The 17,429-nt window shown below is 43.6% G+C and overlaps 2 protein-coding genes across 6 annotated transcripts in view; both read left to right on the top strand.

Moving 5' to 3' along the window:
* Positions 1 to 4,809, top strand: part of erfl1 (Ets2 repressor factor like 1) — a 53,768-nt gene extending 48,959 nt beyond the window's left edge. For all 5 annotated transcript variants that reach the window (XM_045218200.1, XM_045218201.1, XM_045218202.1 and 2 more), the window contains 2 exons: positions 145 to 274; positions 2,209 to 4,809. In XM_045218200.1, coding sequence (XP_045074135.1) covers positions 145 to 274; positions 2,209 to 3,047 — 969 coding nt within the window. In that variant the 3' untranslated portion in view covers positions 3,048 to 4,809. The remainder of the gene's footprint in view (positions 1 to 144; positions 275 to 2,208) is intronic.
* Positions 4,810 to 5,889: 1,080 nt separating this feature from the next.
* Positions 5,890 to 17,429, top strand: part of LOC121542859 (rho guanine nucleotide exchange factor 1) — a gene marked incomplete at its 5' end in the record, with an annotated part of 30,832 nt that continues 19,292 nt past the window's right edge. The window contains one exon of the mRNA XM_045218203.1: positions 5,890 to 6,021. Coding sequence (XP_045074138.1) covers positions 5,890 to 6,021 — 132 coding nt within the window. The remainder of the gene's footprint in view (positions 6,022 to 17,429) is intronic.

Genomic DNA, 17,429 nt, shown 5'->3' with positions numbered 1-17,429 from the left:
ATGACTTACCCTAAATACATGATTATTTAAAGAGGAGGTTGAGGATCCTATAGACAAGTCAAATGTGTTGTTTCTTCTTTGCTGATCAAATTAATTACTATTGATTGCTTTTTTTTGGTCTCTCTCTCTCCCTCTTTCTCCCAGGCCCTGCAGTCACTGTTCCCTCGTTTGCCAGAGTCAGGGAGAGGAACCTCCCTGTTTGACCGAGTGGCCACGGCCCCGGGACCAGAGGGAGACAAACTGAGACTGGACACGTTCCCCTTCCTCAGCTCAGGTGAGAGAGAGGAGAGGAGAGGAGAGATGAGAGAGGCGAGAGGGAGAGGGGTGACAGGGGTCAAAATAAGGTAGAAGATGATTGTGGAAAAACGGAAGGTAAAGAACAGAGGAGAGTGGGAAAAAGAGGTGAGGAGGAGAGAGGGAAGGTAAAAGGAAGGAAGGAAGATGATGGAAAGAGGGGATTGAGAATGACAGAGGAAATGAGGAGGGCGTCCGGAGAGAGAGAACAAGGTCAAACCCATGTTCACTGCAGTACTTTACACAGCAGTGATATGCCCCTTTACTGCCTCCAATTCATACTCTCCTTCAGGTGAGAGGAAGGGTTAGATGGGAATGATCTACAGTATATATTACAGTATTGTTACAGTGATATGAGGCAGGTGCTCAATTAAGGTATTTGAAATTTATGTCAGCGGAATCATTTGCATTTTCCCTTTATACAAGCCTTCAGTTTGTATGTGTGTGTTTTATTTGTGTGCTTGCCTGCGCGAATGTGTGCATGTATGTGTGTGTTTTATTTGTGTGCATTTGTGTGTGGGTGAGCGTGCGGGCGTATGTGTGTGTTTGTGCATGTGTGTGTACAGATGCCTTTGTCTGTCTGGATACTCCATGTGTGCGTTTCAGCCCTGCTGCTGCATCAGAATGTGTGCTCTTACTGTACAGTGAGTGTGTGTGTGAGTTAGGGTGTGTTCACTGTGCACACACTCCCCTTCACATCACAACCTGGCCCCCCTGTTTTGTTTGTCTTCAGGTCCTATTCCCCCCTCCTTCCCTCCTCACCCTCCTCTCCCTCCCATGTGTCCCCCCTGTCCTAATCCCTTCCCAGGCAGGAAGGCCCTAATTGAGGGTGCAGGCTTCAGTTTGTGGCCTGTGGGCGCCCATTACTGTGTTTTCATAAGCAAGTGAGGCCTGCCTGACTGATTCAATATTCATGTGTCTGCCAGCTACTCCTGGCCCAGCACACAGAGACTCAAGCACTGTCAAATTAGCCCTGCATAGCAAATAACAGAGAGAGAAAGTGGGAGGAAGAGAGAGAGAGCAAGAGGCAAGAGAGAGAGAGAGGAGAGAGAGAGAGAGAGAGAGAGAGAGAGAGAGAGAGAGAGAGAGAGAGAGAGAGAGAGAGAGAGAGAGAGAGAGAGACAGAGAGAGAGAGAGAGAGAGAGGGAAACAGGGAGAGATGGGGTAAATCTTTGAGTTTGCTGTCTGTTGTTGGAAGGAAGTACAGTCGGGTGGGAGGGAGTTCTTTTGTTCACGCATTAAAATTGAATTCCAGTATCACCTCAGATTTACCCCCTTTGTTTTAGTTGTTATTAAATGATGCATATAGGGAAGCTGATGTAATGCACATACACATTATATCAGCTGTTATGTTAATCAGATTTCTGCTTTTCTGTCTAATAGAAGAAGAAAAAAAGTCCCACATTGGTTTTAAGTTATATATTAAAGTATGATGGAGCCATCTAGAGTGCCAGGGTGTGCGAGTTCTGTTTTTATATTATTCAGTTGACTTCACCAAGCACCTGGACTATATACACGGCCAACAACAGACAGCTTTTCTAAATAACTGGATTTCTCTTACCACAGTCCATTTTCCTTTTTTCATAGACCGTATTATTTTATTACAGCGGCATAAATATTCTGTTATGTATATATATATATATTTTAATTTGTCAGAGAGCATATCTCTCATCATGTGTTTATCTTTGTTGTGAACCAGTTGAATGTGTGAATAGGTCTGGCAGGCATATAGTCTAAGATCAGGGTTCTCTTCAAATCAACAGCGCTCACATTTTGCCCTAGTGCATAGCTGTGGATTTGCATTGCTAATTATTGCAGAGCATAATTAGTGAACATGCTTGGATGTGGTATGTCAGGAGACCTTTACCCCTTCAGAGAGCTAACCTCTGTCTCTGTGTCTCTGTTCTCTTCCAGGCGCTCCCTGTTACTCCAAGCCCCCGTCCCTGTTGGGTCCTTACCCCCGCAACCCTCCCTTCGACTACCCCTGGGGCTTCAATCCCTACCTCTCAGGGGCCTTCTCCCTCAACAACTGCCCCAAACTGCCCCCCGGCTCCCTCTACCCCTCCCACTTCTACCCCAACCCGCTGCAGACCAGTCTGGGCCAGCTGCCTCACCCCTTCTCCTCCCTACTCCCCCCGGGGGAGGTGGCAGGAGGGGGAGAGAGGGGAGCAGCGGGCCAGACTGGGGTTACTAACGGCACGGCAGGTGGGCAGCCCAGACTCTGCCTGCCTCCTTACCCTGGTGCTCTGTCGCTGGGCCGGACGGACATTGGCAACGGGGGCTTTGTGGGTGAGAGGGAGAGAAGGGAGACCAACACCCCAGGCACAGGGCTTGGGTTGGGGCTAGGGTTGGGTCTGGGTCTGGGTCTGGGAGGGATGGGTCTTGGTGGTGGTGCTGGGGGGCGACAGAGCCCATCAGAGCGGCGAGGTGGGGTGAAGCAGGACCCAGAGTCAGACTCAGACCTGGAGATCACAGATCTGAGCGACTGCAGCTCAGACAACGACAACGAGCCTGACTTCAGCATCATCAAGGAGACCCGGCTGAGCGGTCGATCACAGATCCTGGTGGAGGGGAAGAAAGGGGGAGCACTGCCACCTCTCTCCTCCCTCCCTCCCCCGTGTCCCCCATGCCCCTCAAGAGGCTGGTGTCCCCTCACCCCTCCCCCTCCGTCCCTCCCTCTACCCCTCTCTCCATCCATGGCTCTGGTTGAACGGCACAGGGAGACAGAGACTCTCAAACTGATCCACAGCTAATAGATTCTAATAGATAACTCTCTCTCTCTTTCCCTCCTCTCTCTCCTTCTCTCCTTCTCTCTTTCTCTCCCTTCATCTGTTTGTTGTCTTTTATTTGCTGTTTCTTTAGACTCTGCTCTGCGCCTTTTGAAACGTCTTTCCCCGTCTCTCTGTTTTTTCTTCCTCTCTCTTCCGCTCTCTCTTTACATGTTAACTTGTCCAACATGGCTGAGCTAGTGAGCTTGCTGATTTTGACATTACTGAGAGTCTACCATGTTTCAGATGTATGTGTACTTCTTATTCATTATGACCTCCCACACATTTTATTGTCTCAAGGTTTCAGTGATGTTTTGAGCTTTAACAGCATTGTACATTGTTCTGTGCTATTCATATGTTACCGTGTTACTGCAATGGGTCCATCAAACTGCATAAATATAACTCAATATATAATTCATTACATTAAAACATAATGCTATAACAATAATAAACAACACTACAATATACACACATAAGATGAATTGCAATAATGGCCACAATAAATTATATCTGACAGATATTACTTTCGTTTTTTTGGGGATTCCTTTTCCTGGGTACGGTATGGTTTTTGCTGTTCAAAACATAGTCAGACATTGCCAGCTGGTGGTCATTATAGGAGGCTGCTACAGTTCATTGTCTGTTTGGAGAAATTATCATCCCCCAAATCCAAACAATTAGTCATTTTGCTCTGGTAATGTAATGCTCTGGTATTGTAATGTACATTTCTAACTCCATACTTTTTTGTTTATTATTGTTTAATGCTAATTTAAATTGCTCCACTTTCTTCAGTGAGAGGGAGAGAAAAGGGAGAGAGAGAAAGAAAGAGCAAAACAGAGAGCTGGACAAATCTAGAATTTGTATCAATATTTCATTGTATATATTTTATTATGATGTACATTACATTTAATTATTATCAATATTATAAAGGTTAGCTGTGTTGGTGTGATTTAATTACGTATTTAAATAATGTTGGGAAATTGACAAGTATAGGTGTATTAAAGTTTTAAATAATTAACGGCAGTCAGAGTATCTGTATTGGGAAGGTGTTTTTTCTATGAGGAGGACTCATATATGGGGAATTGTCTCATATTTTCTCAACCTCAGCTAATTGTGCCCTTTGGTCATTTTCCGAGATGCCCTTTGGGTTTAAAATATTCTGGTAGTCTTATTTTTATAGTTAGCATTCACCCAGTGTAACTGTTCTGTAATTTCTCCAATGTGAATAATATTGGTTTCAGCACATTCTTTCAAAAAAATATGTAGATTATTTTTGAGTCAATGCTTTTTATCCATGGCAACAGTTAGGCAATGCGTCCCCTTGTAGAAATTAAAACAGAGGTACAAAGTATCTCAATACCAACTAGGGACACAAACCAACTTCCCCATTCCACGATGCTCACTTTGAAGCACAGAGTGCAATACTAACTACCCCACATTGTACAGATTCATATGGTATGGTTTGTAAACAAGTGGCGGTATAACATTAGGTGTGAAAGCCCTATTGTAAAGGTCATATAATTCTATATTTGTTGGATTCTACCGGAAATCTCTGTTTCATGATCTCTGTGTGGCATTCACCAACACCGCTGTAAATACTCTTTCCTTTGTGAATGTATGTGTACACATCCAAAATGATCATGCCGTGAAATAATAAGTCACATTTCTTTGTTTTATTGTAAAAAGGAAAAATGGAAAGAGCAAAAATAAGAAAAAAAGATTAATAACTTCTAAAGCAATAAACATTATTCTAGAGATTGGACTGTTGTTGGCACTGAACTCATTGTGTGAATGTGTGCGTTGACACAGTAAGTGGCTCCTATAGGCCTGCTTGAGACCCCTGGTGTAGAGCATCCTTTCGCCACAGGGTGGCGAACCTGGACCTATATTACAATGTAATTACCTTATCTAGTCTACAAGAATAGTTTGCATTTTATCATGGAAGGGTTTGAGTTCATGAGCATGAGTAAAAATTGGCCATGGTTTCCCATAGTCTTATTTTCCTTGCATGTGTAATTGGCTGATCGAGTTCAATGAGTTGTAATAGTCAGGGTAATGGGACAGCATATGCCATATGGCCTCCTCTCCCAAGGATATAAAGTCATGACAAATCTGCCGCCTACCTTTGTTAAACGTGTTGAATAAAAAGTCTGAAAATTTCAGCCTTTTCCCTACATAGTGTGCACTACATTTTACCAGCGCAGTATCAAGAATAGGGTGCCATTTCAGACGCACACTGCAAGCAAAGGCCGGATATGAAGAAGGGAAATGAAGATGACAAACCAAGATATGTGCATGCCCTAAACTTTCACACTAGCTATGTCGGAATTACTTTGTGTGATAGCCTATTTTGTGAATCGTGAAACATATGAGATCATATTGCTAAGTGAAACAGAAGTTTACGGAAACAAAAGCATTGCCTCTGTACTGGATATGCCTACATGTATTTATGGATGCACTAGTTCAGTGTTCCATACCATACTGTTCAGTCAATGACATAATGTGTTAAATTCCATAATTTATATTTGAACACAGATTACCTTATGTATGAAAAGATTGGCAGTGAACTGAAATGTTGCTACACAAACACATTGAAGATGCATTGAATAACTGTTGATACGGTTGACTCACATGGGGTAAACGAGGGGACCGAATACCGTGTAACACAGTCTTGTATGGAAGCCCAACAGGAAAGAACTGGGGATGGAAAAGTTACATGAAAACCAGATTTTACATAGCTAGATCATATTGAAAACTGTATTATTACATCAAACCAATATATTTTGACATCGTCATGCATTACTTTGCCAGTGGTTTATGCAGATAAAAAAAACAGGCAAGGGGAAATTGTGCACTTGAATTTGTACTTCCGCGTATAAATGTTTTTTTCCAGCGACATACGCCAACTTTCGAACAGCAAACCATATTAGACTTTGTCAGTCTTTTTTTGCTGTATTTTGAGGTGAGTACCACGTCGAAACATTTATCTAATTTAACATGTAGTACATATGTTGGATGGTTTGTTACTTATAAAATACTTGAGAATTAATTCGGTTATTCCGCGAGTAAAGGCTTGTCTCTCTGTCTCTCGCTAGCCAGCTCACCAGACAGCCTTTAGTTAGCGTCTAGCTAAAGGAATGTTGTGTTTGGCTACAATCTAGCAGAACATCTCGTTCTCTCGAGTCCCAAATCAGGTGTTTTGGAGTAAACGAAACACTCTTTTCATTACAAAGCAGGACTTCACAAACTTGCTGAAGCATATTGGTATTTGAATGGTAACGTTACGTGTCAGGTCGCTAGCTAATTTGTTGTTGAATCAAGTTATATTTTTTAGTAGGCTACAAAGTATCGCCATCCGTCATGTTACAAAAATGTTGCAAGGAGCGGAATTTGTAAAGTGACTCGCGACATTGTAGCCTACGGTTTAATGTAACTCTAACTATATCAGGCCTACGTGCGATGATTTGTAGGGTAAATCGATTTGCTTGCCTATGTATTTTTTTGGGCTATTTGAATGTGACATTTAAAATCTAAAAGTATACTTGATCAAATAACATTATTAGTGCATGTTTGATTTAGCTGTTAAACCAGCCTAAAGTCTTCTGAGTGCTATTTAGACATGATATCACATACATTACACTGATAACACTAGTTTACAAGAGATTAGATAGTTAATCACTATTAAAGGTAGATAGACTACTGATAGGAAGTTATGTGAGATTGTACCAGTTCTGATATCATACACTGTAACATATTTCTCCTGTTTTCCAATTGATCACACTGTTTTATATCTTTCTATATGAAAAGTACAGCAGCAATACAAACACACATCTGTCACTCAAGTCCCTCCCACTTTTGGCCCATTTTTGCCTCTCCCCTCCCCCTTTGTCTCACTCCCCTCCCCCATCGTGCTGTTTAAACCTCTACAAATCAAATCAAAATCAAATCAAAGTTTATTGATTGCATATACAGATTTGCAGATGTTATCGCAGGTGCGGCGAAATGCTTGCGTTTCTAGCTCCAACAATGCAGTAATAGTAACTAGCCATACACAACAATATGCACATAATTCAATAAGTTAAAAAAATATATATATATCAGAACGCGCAATGTCAAAGTCCAGAATATATACAGTACCAGTCAAAAAGTTCGGACACGTACTCATTCCAGGGTTTTTCTTTATTTTGACTATTTTCTACGTTGTAGAATAATAATAGTGAAGACATCAAAACTATGAAATAACACATATTGAATCATGTAGTAACCAAAAAAGTGTTAAACAAATCAAAATACATTTTATATTTGAGATTCTTCAAAGTAGCCACCCTTTGCCTTGATGACAGCTTTGCACACTTTTGGCATTCTCTCAACCAGCTTCATGAGGTAGTCACCTGGAATGCATTTCAATGAACTGGTGTGCCTTGTTAAAAGTTAATTTGTGGAATTTCTTTCCTTTTAATGCGTTTGAGCCAATCAGTTGTGTTGTGACAAGGTGATGCTGAAACTGCGGTTGGGCTTGGAGCCTTGTGATGTGTCAGCGGCAACCACTGAACTACAGTGGCTTCCTGTCTTTGTTAGAGGAACAAAACACTTTGCTGTCATTTTTTGACATTTTAGTCATTTAGCAGACGCTCTTATCCAGAGCGACTTACAATTAGTGAGTGCGTACATTTTTCATACTGGCCCCCCGTGGATTTGTAATAAGTGGAGATTGTAACGGCAAGGTGGGTGATGGTTTTGAGTCAGCTTAGCTCAGGGGTATTCTCAGGTGAACACAGGTAGCCCTGGTTTACTGTTAGCTTGTACAGTAGAAGCGCTTATCTCTCTCTGTCTGTCTGTCTGCTGTGTCAGCCAGCACAGCCATGTAGTTCAGCACAGAACAGTCCAGAACAGGACAGAACAGTACAGGACCAACCCACTGGCCTCTGCTACGCTATGTAGAGGCAGGGGAATGGACCTGAGCATGTGTGAAGGAGATGTGTGCAAGGTGGTGACATCCCCAAGCCCTGAATGAGTATTTTAGTAGGGAGGAGAAGAGATGTGTGAGTGTGCACATACAGTATGTACAATCAAGTCAAATCAAATGTTATTTGCCACATGCGCCGAATACAACAGGTCTTACAGTGAAATGCTTACTTACAAGCCCTTAACCAACAATGCAGTTTTAAGAAAAAAAGTAAAGTAAAAATAACCAATAATTAGAGAACAGCAGTAAAATAAAATAACAGTAGGGAGGCTATATACAGGGGTACCAGTACAGAGTCAATGTGCCCCCGGTTAGTCGAGGGTAATTAGACTGTATGTGGTATACAGCTATTTGTATGTATTATGTCTTTGTATTAGACCTTGTGTTTGTGTGTGTCTCTTTTGTATTGGCTGGCAGACAGACAGGTAGTGTATTGGCTGGCAGACAGACAGGTAGTGTATTGGCTGGCAGACAGACAGACAGGTAGTGTATTGGCTGGCAGACAGACAGACAGACAGACAGTAGTGTATTGGCTGGCAGACGACAGACAGACAGGTAGTGTATTGGCTGGCAGACAGACAGACAGACAGACAGGTACGACATGGAAACAGCTCTGCCCCTCAGTCAGTGTGAGTCAGACTGGTAGAGAACAGGAGTGAGAGAAGGAGCTCTTTCATTCTAGACTGGGCTTCATGGACCGTGTTTACTCTTGGGGATGGATGGAGAGAGGGAGAGAGAAGGATGGAGAGAGGGAGAGAGATGGATGGGTGGGATAACTTGCAAGAAGGGACTTGAACAAGAGTGGAGGTTTAGACACACACACACCACCATCACGAGAGCAAGCAGCCTCAAAGTACACATCCATGTTGGCAGTGCAGCAGGGCTGATGAGGATTGTAATGTAAACAATGAGAGGGTCCTAGGACACGACACTATCTTAACATTTACAACTCTGTATGAGTTGTAGACATCTTGTTTTCTAAAAATCTTATTAGAAAAGGGGGAGATAGAGCTGTATGACTAAATCTGAAGAGATGAATTATTAGGCCATTTTTACTGAGAAATGTAACAGAAATGTCCAATAAGGATACTAGCTGCAGTATGTGGTTCATGGTGCCTCATTTAATAGAGCTATGTTAAGATGGAGGATATGAATGCTGCAGGACTGCATTGCATGGTGGGTGTGTGTTGGGCGGCGTTATTGCTACTCCCATGTTCAGAACCAGCCCAGATTGGGATTCTGGGAAAGCTCTGACAGCACTCTGGCCGGGCGTAGCTGCTTTATGTGCTGCAGTCCTCAAGTCATCATCAGCCACCGCTGGACATAGGGGGTAGTAAAACGTGGCCTGCCAACACACACACACACTCCCTTCTGAATGAATGAGAACAGTTCTCCATGACCCAAATGGTAATCAAAGGCCTCTGTATTTGGCCTGCGCAAATACCCTACCATCCAGACACACACACACCGACACACACACACCAACACATACACACATTTGGAAGCAGTTAAATAGGCGGGAGGCTCACTGCGAACCCAATCCATGCCAGTCGATTGGCCCTCGTCCATCCAATGTTTCCATGAAGCAGTGACCACTTACATGGAGAGCGAGAGAGAGAGAGCGAGAGAAATAGAGGGGGTAGGGAAAGTAATGCCAAGGAGTTGTCAGGGGTATGGAAGTATATTTTGGCTCTAAGGGATAGGCAATAGGGACAGAGAAAGAGATGTAGGGGATTTAACACCACTGCTGTTGGTTGTCTATTTTGGCTGTAGATGAGAGAGGAAGAGGGGGTTAAACTTGGTCAGTGGGGGGTTGGTGAGGTAGGACAGTCTAGAGACAGACCCCATACAGCATACACAAAGGGAGGAGTAGAGGGGTTCTTCCTATACTATAGCCCTGTCTATGTTTCTTTGCTTCTTGGGCTATTTTGAGTTGCTAGTCTTATGTTAGCCAGTGCGTAATGGCTGTTAAATGACATAATTTGCTCTACTGTTCTGGTCATGAGTGGCTTGGCTTTATTGGAGTGGCCATACCAACCAAGATTATTGAGTTGAAGGTGGAGAGAGAGAGGGGAGAAGAGAGGACGGGGAGGGAAGGAAGAGAGCAAGAGAAACGGACTGAAAGAGGGATGGGTAGAGAGAAGAGAGGATGTGGTATGAGGCCATATTCTACACCACCTTCAGCGTAGCTGTTTCACTCCCTCCATCACACATCCTCCATCACACATCCTCCTGACACTTCTGTCTTGCTCTCCTCTCTCTCTTTTCTCTCCTTTTTCTTTTGCTCGTTTATTCTCATCTCCTTCGTCTCTCTTGGTTCTCTCTTCTGTTTTATATATATCTCTTTTGGAACATCCATCCATTTAGGTCTGCTACTACAGTATGTTGAATTGTGAATGACAATCTCTGTTTACCCAATACTATTTTATGCTATGCAAACAAATGTACTGATTAACCCTCCAAATAGTTACAAGGCCAGGCAGTAAACCGTTCTAGTAGCTAGTTATCTTGGATTATTTAATCTCTTGATATTGAGTAATACATATATACAGTGGGGAAAAAAAGTATTTAGTCAGCCACCAATTGTGCAAGTTCTCCCACTTAAAAAGATGAGAGAGGCCTGTAATTTTCATCATAGGTACACGTCAACTATGACAGACAAAATGAGAAGAAAAATTCCAGAAAATCACACTGTAGGATTTTTTATGATTTTATTTGCAAATTATGGTGGAAAATAAGTATTTGGTCAATAACAAAAGTTTCTCAATACTTTGTTATATACCCTTTGTTGGCAATGACACAGGTCAAAAGTTTTTCTGTAAGTCTTCACAAGGTTTTCACACACTGTTGCTGGTATTTTGGCCCATTCCTCCATGCAGATCTCCTCTAGAGCAGTGATGTTTTGGGGCTGTCACTGGGCAACACAGACTTTCAACTCCCTCCAAAGATTTTCTATGGGGTTGAGATCTGGAGACTGGCTAGGCCACTCCAGGACCTTGAAATGCTTATTACGAAGCCACTCCTTCGTTGCCCGGGCGGTGTGTTTGGGATCATTGTCATGCTGAAAGACCCAGCCACGTTTCATCTTCAATGCCCTTGCTGATGGAAGGAGGTTTTCACTCAAAATCTCACGATACATGGCCCCATTCATTCTTTCCTTTACACGGATCAGTCGTCCTGGTCCCTTTGCAGAAAAAAAACAGCCCCAAAGCATGATGTTTCCACCCCCAGCTTCACAGTAGGTATGGTGTTCTTTGGATGCAACTCAGCATTCTTTGTCCTCCAAACACGACAAGTTGAGTTTTTTACCAAAAAGTTCTATTTTGGTTTCATCTGACCATATGACATTCTCCCAATCCTCTTCTGGATCATCCAAATGCACTCTAGTCAACTTCAGACGGGCCTGGACATGTACTGGCTTAAGCAGGGGGACACGTCTTGCACTGCAGGATTTGAGTCCCTGGCAGCATAGTGTGTTACTGATGGTAGGCTTTTACTTTGGTCCCAGCTCTCTGTAGGTCATTCACTAGGTCCCCCGTGTGGTTCTGGGATTTTGCTCACCGTTCTTGTGATCATTTTGACCCCACGGGGTGAGATCTTGCGTGGAGCCCCAGATCGAGGAGATTATCAGTGGTCTTGTATGTCTTCCATTTCCTAATAATTGCTCCCACAGTTGATTTCTTCAAACCAAGCTGCTTCACCTATTGCAGATTCAGCCTTCCCAGCCTGGTGCAGGTCTACAATTTTGTTTCTGGTGTCCTTTGACAGCTCTTTGGTCTTGGCCAAAGTGGAGTTTGAAGTGTGACTGTTTGAGGTTGTGGACAGGTGTCTTTTATACTGATAACAAGTTCAAACAGGTGCCATTAATACAGGTAGCGAGTGGAAGACAGAGGAGCCTCTTAAATAAGAAGTTACAGGTCTATGAGAGCCAGAAATCTTCCTTGTTTGTAGGTGACCAAATACTTATTTTCCACCATAATTTGCAAATAAATTCATTAAAAATCATACACAGTGATTTTCTGGATTTTTTTCTCAAATTGTCTGTCATAGTTGACGTGTACCTATGATGAAAATTACAGGCCTCTCTCATCTTTTTATGTGGGAGAACTTGCACAATTGGTGGCTGACTAAATACTACTAAAAAAGTATTTAGTCAGCCACCAATTGTGCAAGTTCTCCCACTTAAAAAAGATGAGAGAGGCCTGTCATTTTCATCATAGGTACACGTCAACTATGACAGACAAATTGAAGAAGAAAAATCCAGAAAATCAAATTGTAGGATTTTTAATGAATTTATTTGCAAATTATGGTGGAAAATAAGTATTTGGTCACCTACAAACAAGCAAGATTTCTGGCTCCACAGACCTGTAACTTCTTCTTTAAGAGGTTTCTCTGTCCTCCACTGCTACCTGTATTAATGGCACCTGTTTGAACTTGTTATCAGTATAAAAGACACCTGTCCACAACCTCAAACAGTCACACTCCAAACTCCACTATGGCCAAGACCAAAGAGCTGTCAAAGGACACCAGAAACAAAATTGTAGACCTGCACCAGGCTGGAAGACTGAATCTGCAATAGGTAAGCAGCTTGGTTTGAAGAAATCAACTGTGGGAGCAATTATTAGGAAATGGAAGACATACAAGACCACTTATAATCTCCTCGATCTGGGCTCCACGCAAGATCTCACCCCGTGGGGTCAAAATGATCACAAGAACGGTGAGCAAAATCCCAGAACCACACGGGGGACCTAGTGAATGACCTGCAGAGAGCTGGGACCAAAGTAACAAAGCCTACCATCAGTAACACACTACGCCGCAAGGGACTCAAATCCTGCAGTGCAGACGTGTCCCCGCTTAAGCCAGTACATGTCCAGGCCCGTCTGAAGTTTGCTAGAGTGCATTTGGATGATCCAGAAGAGGATTGGGAGAATGTCATATGTCATATGGTCAGATGAAACCAAAATAGAACTTGTCGTGTTTGGAGGACAAAGAATGCTGAGTTGCATCCAAAGAACACCATACCTACTGTGAAGCATGGGGTGGAAACATCATGCTTTGGGGCTGTTTTTCTGCAAAGGGACCAGGACGACTGATCCGTGAAAGGAAAGAATGAATGGGGCCATTTATCATGTGATTTTGAGTGAAAACCTCCTTCCATCAGCAAGGGCATTGAAGATGAAACGTGGCTGGGTCTTTCAGCATGACAATGATCCCAAACACACCGCCCGGCAACGAAGGAGTGGCTTCGTGAAGAAGCATTTCAAGGTCCTGGAATGGCCTAGCCAGTCTCCAGATCTCAACCCCATAGAAAATCTTTGGAGGGAGTTGAAAGTCGTGTTGCCCAGCGACAGCCCCAAAACATCACTGCTCTAGAGGAGATCTGCATGGAGGAATGGGCCAAAATACCAGCAACAGTGTGTGAAAAACCTTGTGAAGACTTACAGAAAACGTTTGACCTGTGTCATTGCCAACAAAGGGTATATAACAAAGTATTGAGAAACTTTTGTTGTTGACCAAATACTTATTTTCCACCATAATTTGCAAATAAATTCATAAAAAATCCTACAATGTGATTTTCTGGATTTTTTTCCCTCATTTTGTCTGTCATAGTTGACGTGTACCTATGATGAAAATTACAGGCCTCTCTCATCTTTTTAAGTGGGAGAACTTGCACAATTGGTGGCTGACTAAATACTTTTTTTCCCCACTGTATATATATATATATATGAGTCATTTGGGTAATGTTCTGTACCTATGTAATCCCTAATCTCACATGCAGTTGGAATATCAATGTATCTAATCTGGAGTGTAGTGTGTAATCTGCAGCGGTGGTGTAAATGTGTTGACCACGGTGGTGTTGAAACAGTTGGCATCTCTGAATGATTATCCTTCATTAACCTGAGTCGCCCAGGAATTTCACACCTCAGGCCTTGCCTAACCCTGCATTGCCCAAAACACACACACCTCACTCACACACACACACACATCCCACACATGTTGCTTTAGACAGAAATGCCCAGGGCTATTTTCACTGTCTGAACTGGTTCAATGTGAGCTGTTAAGGAACCTATCAGATACTGTCAAAACTATGTGATCAGTGTTTGGAAGCATGTAGACTAGTTGCCAAAATATATACTATAGCTATATTTAGTTATAAATTAGCCTAAGCAGCGAATAATGTGTTTTTAGTCTAAAGTTAGTTGTGAAGTACTTCAAATGACTCTATAATTTATTTTAGATTTAGCCTTCTCTTTCATTGGTCTCCTTCTTCTCCTTTCCTACCCCAGGCCTCTTCCCCTGGTCTTTCTGTTTATCAGTCAGTCTGGTGCAGGCTGGCAGCAGGACTAGGGCCTTACTTTGGTTCTCACACCTTATCTCAGTTTTACCCACGTGTCCTCGACTCCTCTCTTGGTTTCTCAATCATCGTTCTTTTTTGTTTCGTTCATGTGAGGTTTGCCAACTTCCTCTTCTGAGTGACAGAGGTGATGAGCACCGTTCAAATAAAGAGAAGGATGTCACTTCTTAATCTGACCCCTGACCTTGTTCTTCCCTGCCATGCTCCACCCTTCCTCTTTCTAGCTTTCTTTCTCTCATATTGTACCCCATTACTCCCCTCTCTCTCTCTCTCTCTCTCTCTCTCTCTTCTCTCCTTCCTCCTCCTCTTCCTCCTCTCCTCCTCTTCTATCCTCCCCTCCCCCTCTTCCTCATCCCTCCTGTCCTTTCTCTCTCTCTCTCGTCTTCTCTCTCTTTCGCTCTCTCGATCTCTCGACATGACTCTTGCAGACAGGTTGAACAGGAAATGGCTCTGATCGTTTCCTGAGGAAATTACACCCACTTCCTATCTGTCTCCTTTTCTACTCAGGCGCCTCTGGGGACACCCCCTCGGAGCCCGGCCGGGGCCGTAGGACCCCAGAGAATCCCTGACTCATTCAGTGTAATGAAGCCCAGCCTGATGAGAAGGCCAGATAAAAAGAGCACAAACACAGCTAGCTGCCATTAGGGCTCTGCTCTATTTCAGGGCCATGCTGTTATAGTGGCACAGGGGACGGGACACAGACTATTGTGTGGGACCGGGTGTTTGGGGTGAAGAGAGACCTAAGCTGACACAATGAATGGACGTTTGGTACTTAGAAATGCACCTACTTTATATTTTCAGATGGGATGAAAGACTGGCTTCTATGATTGATAGATACTGTAGAACCCCTCACTCTCTTGGTTGCTTTTATTTGTACAGTACTATATGACTCTCACCAGTCACATAAGGGTCTGTTTTAGGCTTAATCCCTCTAAAGTGTTGTGCCAGTTGGCTCTGGTTGGCATTATCTGAACCCCAGCGGTCTGTGATGCTCTACTCTTAGTGGGCATTGGCTGGCACCATACCACTAGAATGTATATGCTATATGTTATATTCTGATTCTGACTGCCTGCCACAAACTGCTCTGACTGACAGTCACTGTAATGTGACTGTCATTGAAGAAGCTTGATTGACATGTATCAGCCTCTCCCACTGTGGTATGGACAGTGAAGAAGATCACAGTGGGGTGAGGTCATCGTTTGGCCCCTTAGTGTCCTGCGTTATTATTGGTTGTGTAAATGGTGACACGCTGGGTGGTTGTTTATTCAAACGGTTACACAATGGGGCTTGGGGTCTTGTTGTTAGAGCTGGTGTAACAGTGACTCAGTGGTTATTAATACAACCCTCTCACACTGACCTGCCTGGTGGAACTATGAAAAAATAACTTGTTGAATAACCATCATATTCATTTGTTTCAAGTGAAAATGGAGATAGGAGTTGTAACAGGTCCTTTATAATACAGACACACACACAAGCCCCTGCACATTAACACACAGAAACACTCATGTACAGAGGCACGTACGCTCGATAGCTATCAATAGATTGATGCCAGCTGACACCTAGCTAATTATTGTTGGAATGTGACAAGAGGTAGAAGAGGAGGTGGAGGAGAGGGGAGGAGGGGAGGTGGAGGAGGAGGGTGGGAGGAGTAGCACAGCTGCCTCCTCAGGAGCTCCAGGGCTCTCCTGCTCTTCTGGGCCATGTCCCAATAATGGGCCAAATCAACTTCCTTACCTTGTCTCCTTTCCTCACCAAGTCACGTCCCAATAGTCTTGTTGTAGTTTATCTCTCCTTGTCTCCTTTCCTCAATGTCAGAACGGCCCCATCCAGCCCTTTCATGTATCGGGACGAGAAGAAGGGAAGGAGACGAGAAGGGAAGGAGACACGTGTAGTCTGGCGCCATGCTGTGGAATGTTCAATATGTCAGGAGAGGAGAGTAGAGGGGACACTCCCACACAGACCCTCTCAGATTTAGGCTAGCTATAGTATCCCAACACTGTCTGTAACAGCAAACTCCCCCTGTCTGCACTGGAGTGGGGGATACTACTTAATGTGACAGCATTTCATAGTTCCACCAGGCAGCAGTACGCACCTTCATCCACTGTGGTAGCCATGGTGATGTAACCGTACGATTGGGTAAATGATGGGCTACTGCAGCAGTGTTACTTTACTTTACATGTCACCTCGTCCCCAGGCTAATTGCGCATAGCATTTGGCAGAAGTGTCTGGTGAAAAAGCATTACTGTAAGTGCAGCCAGGGCATTGGTTGATTCAGGCTACTAACAGCGGTGGTCGGTATGTGTGGTGCCGAGGGGAAGGTTTACCAACTGGTGTGTGGGATTATTGCACCCTACTCTATGTGCATGTTTGTGCACGTTTGTGCATTCCACTCAGTTCCCTGGTTTACTTACCTCTACACATGACCGTGAATGACCACATTTTCTCTCCTCCAACTCCATTTTTCCATCTCTCTCCTTCTTGACCTCTAATGCCTCTTTGAACTCATACCAGCAACACCACTTCCCCTTACAAGACAATGTGCCATTTCAGTCTCTGTCACTTACCTAACCTCACTCTCAAACCGAACACACATTTGCTACCATCTCGCCTCACGTCATCTAGATACGCTGTACTCTTTCTACAAAAACAAAAACGAGTTTACACTTTCACGTCCCACACCCACCTGCCCACATCCTCACTCACACAGGCGTTTAAAGATCTTCTCAGTAGTGACTTGACTTGGGGCTGGACAATGGTGATGGTGTCACTGTGTCAGGGTGCTCACTGGTGGCTTCTAGGAGCCTGACTAACTATGGACTCGAGGATGAATGCAGAGCGGGGGTCCACTCCTGTGACTTAAGGGCAATTCCATCTCCCTCCGTTGTATTACAAACAATTCCTAGTCCCTACCCCTTCTGTGTTTGGAGATCTGAAGTGGTGTTGGATATGTGTAAGCAATTTGGCTCTACCTTCGAATTGGGTTTAGGTTCTGCGCTTCTGCCAGATTGCTTAGACTACATCTATTCCATTCCTACAGTCTACAGATCAG

Source organism: Coregonus clupeaformis, unplaced genomic scaffold (assembly GCF_020615455.1).
Source record: "Coregonus clupeaformis isolate EN_2021a unplaced genomic scaffold, ASM2061545v1 scaf1438, whole genome shotgun sequence".
Taxonomy (NCBI): Eukaryota; Metazoa; Chordata; class Actinopteri; order Salmoniformes; family Salmonidae; genus Coregonus; species Coregonus clupeaformis.
This window is presented reverse-complemented; position numbering and strand designations above follow the sequence as displayed.